This window comes from Excalfactoria chinensis, chromosome 3 (genome assembly GCF_039878825.1).
Source record: "Excalfactoria chinensis isolate bCotChi1 chromosome 3, bCotChi1.hap2, whole genome shotgun sequence".
Lineage (NCBI taxonomy): Eukaryota > Metazoa > Chordata > Aves > Galliformes > Phasianidae > Excalfactoria > Excalfactoria chinensis.
The window spans coordinates 87,563,706-87,575,059 of record NC_092827.1 but is presented as its reverse complement, the minus strand read 5'-3'; the positions used below and the strand labels follow the sequence as shown (position 1 = coordinate 87,575,059).

The 11,354-nt window shown below is 43.1% G+C and overlaps 1 protein-coding gene across 1 annotated transcript; it reads left to right on the top strand.

Annotated features, from left to right (window-relative positions):
• The first annotated feature begins 1,112 nt into the window (after nt 1-1,112).
• On the top strand, nt 1,113-11,116 carry SLC30A10 (solute carrier family 30 member 10). The gene is made up of 4 exons (XM_072333321.1): nt 1,113-1,678; nt 1,889-1,972; nt 5,244-5,483; nt 6,213-11,116. Exons 1-4 carry the CDS (start codon nt 1,189-1,191, stop codon nt 6,686-6,688), a joined length of 1,290 nt encoding a protein of 429 aa, XP_072189422.1. The 5' UTR covers nt 1,113-1,188; the 3' UTR covers nt 6,689-11,116.
• Nucleotides 11,117-11,354: the final 238 nt, after the last annotated feature.

Below are 11,354 nucleotides of genomic sequence, written 5' to 3'. Positions count from 1 at the left end.
AAGGAAGGATCAGAGCAGAACCAAGGCTATCAGCATGTGCTGCTCCTGGCTTGCTCAGTGAGTCATCCTTAATTGTGCTCCATCCGACGGCACTTAGTCACAGCCTTATTTGGTGAAAATAACATTTTAGTGCTATCTCTTCAAAGCCACTGGGATATTTTTGTGTATTTGAAGTGAGTTCCGGGCTCCGACACGTTATACTTTTCAAAGAGAATTAATGTCTATTTTGCACAGGAGGATTAATGATGTTCCAGCCAGCGTTACACACAGTCCTACAGTCTGCTGGTAGTTCATTCCAGTTCTATGCAGCTCCAGTGAGCTGGGATTCAGCTATTTTTCTGATTGCAAAGCTCTGAAGGCAGCATTTGCTATCAAAGAAGATATAGTTTGTCATCTTTTACTTCCTATCACTTGAATATATTTGTATTCTCTCTATTTTTTCTTCTAGCTCAGTCATGCTGCTTTTTTATCTGGCACTACCGTTTAAAATCTCACATTGCATGTTGGTAGATTGAACGTTGTAGCTGCAGTGTGCGCTGATGTAATTACACTACCTGCTCCCACTGCCGTGTTTGTCTTTACAATAAGCTTTTTCTTTTTGACACGTTTATTTTCTGATGTCAAACGGGAAAAAACACTGTGGGAATCCAAAGTCCTGTTGTGGACCCCCAGCCATGGGCAGGGCTGCCCCCCCAGCTCAGCTGCCCAGGGCCCCACCCACCCTGATCTGGTGTGCCTCCAGGGATGGGGCATCACAGCTTCCCTGGGAGATGTGCCAGGGCTTCACTGCCCTCTGACTAAAGAATCCCTTCCTAACATCTAACCTCTCTTCTTTTAGTTTAATTCCATTCCCTATTACTATCAGACCACATAAAAAGTCGGTTCCCCTACTGTTGGTAAGCTCCCTATAAGCACAAGAAGGCTGCAATGAGGTCTCCCTGTTGCCTTCTCTTCTCCAGGCTGATCAATCCGCGGCGCCGTGACCCCCCACCCCACAGCGGGGCAGCTCGGGGTCCCCCGGTTGCCACCTCCCCACGGCTCGGCCCCATCGCGGCGCTCCCCCGGCCCGGCGGGGCGGAGCGGGGCGGCGGGCGGGGCCGTGTGCGGGGCGGTGCCTGGCGGCGTTAAGGGCCGGCGGAGGCGGCGGCGGCGCTCCTAGCGCGGAGAGGGGTGCCGGTGTCCGGCGCCATGGGGCGGTACTCGGGGAAGACGTGCCGCCTCATCTTCATGCTGGTGCTGACCACCGGCTTCTTCGCGGCCGAGCTGGTGTCGGGCTACATGGGCAACTCCATCGCGCTGGTGTCCGACTCGTTCAACATGCTGTCGGACCTCATCTCGCTCTGCGTGGGGCTGTCCACCGGGCGCATCGCCCGCCGCTCCCGCCGCGGCCCTCGAGCCACCTACGGCTACAGCCGGGCGGAGGCGGTGGGGGCTCTCAGCAACGCCGTCTTCCTCACCGCCCTCTGCTTCACCATCTTCGTGGAAGCCATACTGCGCCTCGCCCGGCCCGAGCGCATCGACGACGCCCAACTGGTGCTCATCGTCGGTGCCCTGGGCCTGGCCGTCAACCTGGTGGGGCTGCTCGTCTTCCAGAACTGGGCTTCTTGCTGCCCCCGCCGCCGCCCCAAGACCCCGACAGGGCAGGCGGTCGGGCCGTCGGACGGCACGGCCGAAGCAGGTGCCTCTCGGCTGCACCCCGCTCTCCCCGTCCCGCTGTCCCCTACTTCCCCCGTCCCGTGCCCGTCTCACCTTGTACTTTGTGCTGGGGGAGGGAGCGCTGGGGCTGTGCTTGTCGTTTCCTTCTGAAAAGAACTTGGTTGTGAGAAGGTTGATGTTTTTTCTGTTTGTAGAACTTATACACAACACAGCGTTTCTTCTTTGAATGCAGGTGAATCACCTAATGACCAAAAAAGCCCTGAGGAGGGGTCTGGGAGAAAAGTAGAGAAAAAGTCCGAAGCTTTGAACATCAGAGGTATGGTAAATAATGCTATCCTAACATTCAACACTTGCAGGCTTTCGTTTAATTTCTTTTTCCCCCTTGTGTATCAGTGTGAAATGCAGCCCAGGAATCTTCTGGTTGGCATGAAGGTCTTACCTGTGTGAGATAATGGGGTAGCAGTGGTTGGTGTGATGCTGCCTTGGCTCTGAGCGATTGTGCTGTGATTCTTTTGATGTCTGCAGCTGAGCTGTGATTCTGTCAGACACAGGGTTTGCATTCTGGGTGGTGCTGTGTGGAGCCAGGAGTTGGACTCCCTGACCCTGGTGGGTCCCTTCAAGCTTAAGATATTCAATGGTTCTGTCATCCTGACTTTTTGGACAGGAGGCAGAACTCCTCACACTGAGCATAAGCTGCTAGAGACCATATGGGAAGGTCAAGTGAGCATCCACGAGGCTTTTCTTTGAAGTCACTGCATGACTAGTTGAGCAGTTTTCAACTTCAAAATGCTTTTGGGCAGAAAAAAGACTTGATTTAAATCCCGGTGTTAGTAATCCCAAGGTCTGCAGTCAATGTGAGGAAAAAGGTGCTGATACTGGTAGCTCTGCAGGTGTTTTTCAAGGTCCTTGAACTGTGAACCTCTCCCTGAGAGGCTGGGGCAGAGTCAGCCCCTTCTGTGCCATGTTTTGGCAGCTCTCCTGTTATCTGCAGAGAGCAACGTTATGGCTATTTCTAGGGATAAATTAGCCAAGTCCCTTTGTATGTGTGTTCATATACAAATGTATTCAGATGCCTTTTTCTCACAGGACCCAGAGTAGTGTATTTCATAATGACTTGTCCCTCAAGGAGAGGTCTGCTGCAAAGATGAAGACAGGTTTCTCACGGTCACATATCAGCATCTGAGGAGGTGTGATGTTCTTCTACAGCCATGTGGATTAATTGACGTCACATCATTTCAGCTGGAGTGTCTGTCATGGCAGCTGACAATGTTCCTGTCCTTCAAATGTGTGTTCAGAGTTATGCAAATGTGTGTGTATAGGGGAGGACACCTGGCAAACTGAACCACCTGCGAGAGAAATGTTTGCCTGAATAGCTAGACATAAGCACTGCTGGATTTTATGGTGTTGGAGTGCTAAGTACTGGAGCAGACTGTCATCTTCAGGGCTGGAGAAGAGGAGAATAAGAAAACAATGGGTATATTTCAGGGAAGTCTTTGCTTATCTAAACAGCAGTGATTCAGTATTCTGATACTGGAAAGTGTCAAAAATGTCTGAAGGATGAGGAGGGTTTGTATCAGTTATTTTAAGATAACAGGGTTTGATTTGTAGAAAGAGAATCATTCAAAAGCAGATTTTGTTTTGCTGCTGTAAGTTAGTTATATAGCTACAACCACGTGGTAGAAAGCTTGTATGTTGTAGAGTCAGGGCCTCCCTGAAAAACATGGCTGGGCAGAATGGGTTGGCAGAGCAGTGGCTGTAAAAATGATAGGAACAGGAGTGCAGATATTCTGCGTAGCTGGATTAATTACTGCAGTCTACATTTATTCCTTTTGACATCTTGAGCACATGCAGAGTAGCTCAGACTTTGCCACACAAGCTGCTGGGAGCTGTTTTATCTGTAGTTTCATTATATCAGCTCTATTTCATAAAAAATCATTTTCTACTTTATAGCCATAGCATTGGTGGCCTGTGGAGGTGGGCTCATTGTATGATGCATAACCAAGCCCTTTGTATTAATCATGTTCATTCTGCCTGTCAGTTCAATAAGGATTTTCCAAACTCCACACACTCAATTCTAATACATCAGAATTGACGTGCTTACTTTATTTCTCAGTTCAAAACTTCCTTTTTGAAAGGCTTTCTTATTCTTTTGGAGCTCAGCTCTCTTGTTAGTTGCTGTAGAAATTGCATCCTGCCTGTCCCTCTTGTTCGTGCAGCAGCTGAGGGCACACACTGAATCCAGATTATTTTATAAATGAAAGAGGAAACACTGCAACACTGTTACGGCCAGTAAAACCGTGTGGGAGTTTGCCAAATGGGGCACAGCACTCCCTGACTCCAGCAGAAAGAGCTGGATGCAGAGCGAGTTTTACTTCCTTATCTTATCCCGCTGTGATTCTGTGATTCTGTGATTCCAAGGAACTCTAGTGACTATTAACTGCATTCCCCATGCAGAGGGTCTGTCTTCCTGCCCAGAGCTGGCATGAAGCAGCAGTATGGACATGGTTCTAGCTCTAAACCTCGCCCTCCCCCCCTGCCCAGTCTTAAGAGCCAGAACTCTAAGTTGCATTTTAGAAGAGTTTTATAGGAAGACTTTGCAGCATCTCTAGCCTGGAGGAAGGGAGTACATTGGATGGTAGCTTTGGAAAGCCCTTGTATAAGGGGTATTAAAAGGAATTTACCTGTTTTGTTCTGTCACTTGCTGTGAATAAAAAGTATAGTCAAAGAAATCAACATCATATTTAGAGATGCTAGATTGGGCGTGGGTTGGAATGAAGTCTTCAGTCTGAATAGTAACTGAGGAAAAATGGAGTGTTTTATGGTAATGACAAGAGGAGGCAAGACTGTGTAGAGTAATGAGAAGAAATGAAGCACAAAAGAAGTTCTTACAGTACTGTAACATTGTAGCAAGAACACTGCTTTGGTCATTACACTTGAATCACAGCTGAAAGTGTGCTATTACAACAGCCTGTTTGTCTTTACCTTGAGTGCAACCACCTGGTGAACCAGACAGATTCTGATCTTTTCTTGAGTCTGAGGGCTAATGGTGTTGGTAGGACAAAGTTTTAAACTAGTAATTGAGTTTGATCCAAGAAACCAGGAGTGTGGGGGTCACTTGAAACCATAAGAATGGATGATGTGTAGTTTTCACTTTGGTAATTTTTTTAGGGGTTCAACAGAGTGGTAGAAATTGATGGAGGAGAGTAATTATAACTTCCTGGGTGTGGTCTCTGGCAATTTAGCTTTCAGGGTAGAACTGGTAGGGTTTAGTCATCAACTTTGAATTGAGATTTGAGATTGTATGTGCCAGGATCTCTAAATAATCTGCACAGGCATTTAGGCAAAGATACATTATGTTGCCATGGTATTGCAGTCGAACTACAGTTGCTAGCGTGCCCTAGTAATGCATCCCATTTAGAGAGCTGTGTTTCAGAGTCAGTATTTTCCTTGCTGTGTTCTCAAAGCTGTTACTGAAAACTCCAGCTGTGACATGAATGCTTGGAATATTGCATTTATTTATGTTATTTATTTATTTTCCATGGGGCTGGGGGAAGAAAAAGACTAATGGAAGCTGTCATTTATTTCAGGTGTTCTTTTGCACGTTATGGGGGATGCACTTGGATCTGTTGTTGTGGTAGTTGCTGCTACAATCTTCCACGTGCTTCCTTTGGAGGCTAATGCTCCCTGTAACTGGCAGTGCTACATCGATCCAAGCCTGACAATAATTATGGTGTTCATCATCTTGTCTTCAGCATTCCCACTCATCAAAGAGACCTCAATTATTTTGTTGCAGATGGTTCCCAAAGGTGTTAATATGCAACTACTGAGTAAGTCGCATTTGTTGTTGAAATGCTATTGATTTTGATGGTATATTTCAATGCATGTGTTATTTCAGGAATGACATGTTTGGATTTACTCGTAATAGCTCTAAATTCTCCAGAACTGTGAAATAGTCGCATGCCTGTATCCTAGCAATGTGACTCAAATCTCTGTGGATTAGTTAAAGCGTGTATTTTGAGAATGTGGTACTCCAACAATACATCAGAAATACTCAGTCTTGAGCTGTTAATGCTTTCTGTGGAGTGATTGTGAAAGAAGCCGCACTGAGTTATAGTATCTCCCAAACCTGCAGCAGCGTCTTCTGAAAGACTTCTAAAACAACTTAGAAAATACCTATAACTCTGCTTACTTTAGTAGTTCTCTGGTGCTGTTTACACTGTTTAGTTGTAGTGTAGTGGGTCTTTCTGGAATTCCGCATGCTCAGGATTAAACAAATCAGAATATATGGGCCTTGGCCAAGGAAGTGCTGCTCTAGCACTGCTGCTACAAACTGAATATAAATGGCCCCTGGGCAGAGATGGACCCCAAAAGAAGGCAAGGGCCTGCTTTATGTGTTCACCTAGTGTTTGTGAACCAAAGACAGTGGGTAGGAGATGTCTTTCAAAGAGCTGTGCTTAAGAAAATACTGCTTGGAGACTGCTGCTTTTGGATTAGGTTCTCAATGAGAAGTAGCCAGCACACCAGACATTCTAACACCTTTCTCTTATGTTTTCCAGCTGACAGGCTAGCTGGCATTCCAGGGGTTAGCAGCCTTCATGAGGTGCATGTGTGGGAGCTTGCAGGTGGCAAGAACATTGCTACTCTTCATGTCAAGTGCCAAACCCCTACTGATTACCAAGATGCTGCTTATAAAATACGGAAGGTTTTCCACGAAGCAGGGATCCACTCTGTGACCATCCAACCCGAGTACATTGACCACAAGACCTCCAATCTCCTGTGCAGCTCACCTTGCATCTCAAAAGCTTGTGACTCTCAGCTCTGCTGCAGTCAACAGGAGGCACCGCTGGCTAAAACTAATGGCTACACTGAAAAAAATGATAGCTGCCTTTCTGCACAGCGTAAAGACAATGGTTCAAGTAAAAGTGATGTTGAAATCCGTATTGACTCCCCACTGACAGAGAATGGTGTTAAAGACATGAAAAATGGCGAAGTGTCTGATGACAAGTCACAGTTGAGCAGTACACGATTTTAAACCATTCTGTCTACTCTGCAACATGTTTTCATAGAATAAAGGTGTCCAGGCAGGAAAGTGAGCCAGCAGTGGTTGTAGCTGAAGGTGGTGCGGCAAAAAGATTTCTGTGCTTTAGCTGTAAACCAAAATACACCTAAAAAGCGTGTATCTGAGATGAGGCTTAATATTGCCATAAGAGGTGTTGTGTTCATCTAAGGTTTTATTTTTGTCTGATACAGCCTAGCACAGTTCCTTATCAAACTGTGTGCTTGTTCCTATTGCTTGAGTGGGTGAGATGTATTGCTGTCTACCCTGATGCTTGCAGTGTATGGCCAGTACCATTGGGAAAGAAAGCGAGCTGCTTCCTGAGAGCTCTGTAGCAAATTAATGATTGTACTGGGATGAAGTACTGTATGTTTATAATGGACTTAAGTAGAGTTGTTTTACTGATCCTCAGAACCAACTTTGCATAGCCAGTAACTTGTGCTTCTGAAGCTTGTGAATGCAACTAAGGGTGTCTGACTGATGGAAGGGAGAGCACTCAGGAATAATTGGCTTGCATTATTTTCTTGAATCCTGTGCTTAGGGGCGGAGCCGGAGATGAATTGCTTCTGTACTAATAATACTGGAACCTTAACCTAATCACAGATACCCAATGCTAAAGGACATGCGTTGTGTCACGGAAGTAAGGAATTAGCCTTGTCGGTATTGATTCTAGGAAATGAAAATGCAAGCAATCATCCAATTAACTTTTGATCTAGTTCACCATTCTGATTATGCAACTCGGTTCTTATCCCTGCTCCCCCCTCCCAGACGACAGAAGTTAAAGTGGACATGATGTTATTGTGGGGAACGATTGTGGTATATTTACAGAATCACAGAATTATCAAGGTTGGAAAAGACCTAGAAGATCATCCAGTCCAACCATTACCAATACTTCTCAGCTAAATCATATCCCTCAATTTAATTCTAGCATCTGTCCTTATCCTTGCTGAATAAATAAGCTAGTATGTCTATTATGAATAGTTAAAACTCTGCAATCCTATTATTGAGACAATATTTTATATTCACTGAGAGATTCCATTTGAAGTTTTATAAAACAGTGTTATCGCTTAGAGGGACCTTTTTTTTAATATTAAAAACAAGCAAACAAAAACCAAACAAACTGGGAGCTTTTCCTATTTTTGTCCTAATTATTTCTTGATTTATTGGAAAAATCTAAGCCCTCCCCTGCCCAGAGGTGCATGTTGAAGATGACATGCCCAGTCATCAAATGTTGGATTTTGGTCAGGTCTGCTCTCCAGCTTTTTGGGAGAGGGGGACCCACTACCTAATCCACACTGAGTGTAGTTCTTAGCCTTCAGAAGCTTTCAAATACATTTTTGCAATTGAAAGAAGTTTTTCAGTGCTTCTTGTGGCCTGGACAGGCTATTTAGGTAACTATTCATGGAGACACCTTTATGAAATAGTGGTGTCTTTAACTCAGGGACAACTTAGTAGAAAGGGCAAATCAATTTCCTGCTGAGCTGGGGAAATACCAGCCTTGCAAGGCTGGCTTGGAAGCAGACAACTCCTTAATAAGGATGATTACATTAAATCAATGAATATTCAAACACACAGCAGGGTATTTTGCTGCTTGGAAAATTGTATTTACTGGAGCAGTGTGATAACAGTTTAATAGCACACTTCCATGCTTGTATTTACTCTTCTTGAGCAGTTCCTGGATGAATTAAAGTATTTATAGCCTATTATGGTAGGTTTTCATTATAAAAAATGAGCTATATCCTAGTACCATTACAAAATTGATCCTCTGTTCTGATTTATCCCATTGGCAAGATTTTGCTTTGCAGCTCTTTCTTGCACATATTGATGAAAATCAGGAAGCATTTCAAGAACTGTTCTGTCCTTTTAGAGCATGAGGAGTGAAGACAGCCCTTACTTCAGGGTTCTTGTCCTCATTTTCACCTGTGATGAGGTCTCTAAGTGGAGGGGCTTAGGTCTTAATAACAAATACATAGATTTATTTTCTGGAACTGGAGTAGAAGGCTCCCAAGATATCGACAGAATCTGTGCAGGAATGTACAACTCACATACCCTCTAAAACAAGCACGCTTTCTTCATTATGCATTTGTCTCTTAAATCAGGTAATCTTTTTATATACGCATTTTATTGAATGGTTTAAGGGGTGGAGTGTCAGTATTGTTTTCCTCTGGAATTAGAGAAAATGAGTATGTGTAATGTTGGGCATTTGATGAAATGGACCATCTTTTTCTTCATCTTTCCAGTGTTTATTGAAACAGTGGTTATGTATTTTTTTTTAATGTTTTTGACGTGTTGTAACTTGAAATTCCAATGAAGTAACATTCTTAAAAATTTTTTCTCATCTGGTTGAATGTACTGTGAATAAATAGGAAACTACCAAGGACTGTAGAAATCTTCAGGTCTAGAAAACAAGCAGATCAAAAAACACAAACAGTTTTATTAGCAAGCAAAGCCAACAGAGCTATGTCAGTGATGAAATGAACCTTGTTCTTCCATGCAGGGGCTGTCAGGGTACCCAGGAAAGCTTTTTGACCCAGTACCCTTGCTTTGCTTTCAGCTCAGCAACAAAATACTTTCCTCCTGTTTTAAACCTGTGATAGCTACACTCTGCTGGGTGGTCCCTTTCTATTTTGGTAGATGACATCATTCCAATCAGTGTGTATTTTGTATTGGCTAATTTCCCTTAATTTCTTGGCGTTCCAGTACTCTTGAAGTATGCTTACCTCATTTTGAAGTACAATACACTTCAGTATTTGCACTTATTTATGGGCACTTGTTCTAAATTCAGCGTTGTAGCATATTGTGTTGTCATAAATTCTCCTTTCTGTCCTCTTTAACTTAATTGCTTTATTTCTCCCTCCAATTCAGTGATGGAAAAATTCTGGCTGCTGCAGATTGATTGCACAACCCTTTTCTCTCCGAGTACTCCCTTCTGAGTACACCATTACAGTACTCAGTTTCCCTTGCAGTGTTTTTGTGCTATTTTTTCCCTCTTCCCCACCTATCAATCACTGCCCTTAGCTAAGGAGGTAATTTTCAAACAGGTATTCATGTTATGTGGCCCTCTGATCCATGGCCATACGTGTGACCTAGTTGTAGGGCAACGGAACATTTGCTAGCCTTGGCAATGATTCTGGAGAAAGAGTTAAATCTGGAACGAATTCACACGGCGTTGAATGCAAAGGCAATTGGCTGTTCTTCATCAGTCATGAGCTTTGTTTGAAGGGAACTCAAGTTTTTGTCACCTTGTCATATGTTGATCTTTCATCAAACCATGTACATTCAATTATAGCTCTGCCAAGTGCAAATCTTGCCTTTGCTCTTCTGTGTCAAGAAAAATATCGTGACTTTTTTTTAAATTTTTTAATTTAGCAGTATTGTTTTTGTGGTTTTTTGTTTTCTTGTTTGTTTTTTAAACCAAGTTTTCAGTCACTTTTCTGTTCTTTGAGATCTTTTTTTTTTTTTTTTCGGACTTGTAACTAAAACACTTTTTTTCTCCCTCCTTTTAATGTTCATATGTATTCTTTACAATAAAAGTAGATCAATTTTGCTACCCTTCTGGTCATGAACATGTACCTATAATATGATTTAAAATACCTCTTTTATGTACTGGTTTGATTTTTGCACTTGGTTTTATTCAAGTTCTCACCCCCTTTGGTTTTGTTGTGTGACTTTATCATTGCAAACAGATTCTTGACCTTGTTTAGTTCTTCTCATGCTTTCCCTTTTTCTTTCTCTACTTCAATGCTTTCCTTCCTGAATGTTCTCTTTTATTCTGAATCTGAGGTCTATGGATGGATGGTTTGATATGAGCTGTTCCAAGGAGCATTTCATGTCCTTTGGTCAGAGTAGAAGTCTGTTGTCTAAGGAGTCATCTGATTGAGATTGTATTTAAATTCCCCTGCGCTCCACTTGAAACATCTTTTTAAAGAAAGTTGGTTTCTGAACCTGAGAAGGTATAATGAAATCAGAGGGGTTCATTAGTCTGTCACTAACAGCTTAGGGGAAAACATGGATCTCTCATTAGAAAGTGAGTAGAGGGGACAATTCTGAAAAGGTAATCCAAGCACTATGAAGATTTCTATAGGTTTTTCTTATTCTGCTGTACAGTGGAAACACTTTGTGTTAAATACTTTATTTAAATAGTGATACCTTGGTTTGAGGATGTCACTGTATGAAGTTGTTACACTTATGGAGTTATGTTGCTTAAAACTTCTTCCAGTTTTTCTGCTCATGATGTGATTTAAATCATGTGCCAAAATGTAATCTCCATGATTGCCTAACCAATGAGTTGCAAATCTTGCTGTGGTTTTATTAACTGTTAGTGAAAAACTGAAAGTTTGATGTACAGTTATATTTTTTTTCCAAGATGAAGTTTGAATGTGTTGTAAATAAAGTGCATTTTTAAATAAACCTGTTGTTCTGCTTAATTTATGGTCATGATGGAGAGCTGCTGTCAGTTTGGAGTACTCTGAGACCTTTGAGTAAAGTTTCCTCCTAACCCACAAGCTTATTAATATTAATTACCAAGCTGAGTGATAAGGTTGGGCATGGTGGAAGGGAAGGGGTGCCATTCAGAGGGACCTCAAAAGACTTGAAAGGTGGGTCCGGGTGAACCTAATGAGGTTCAACACAACCAAGTGCG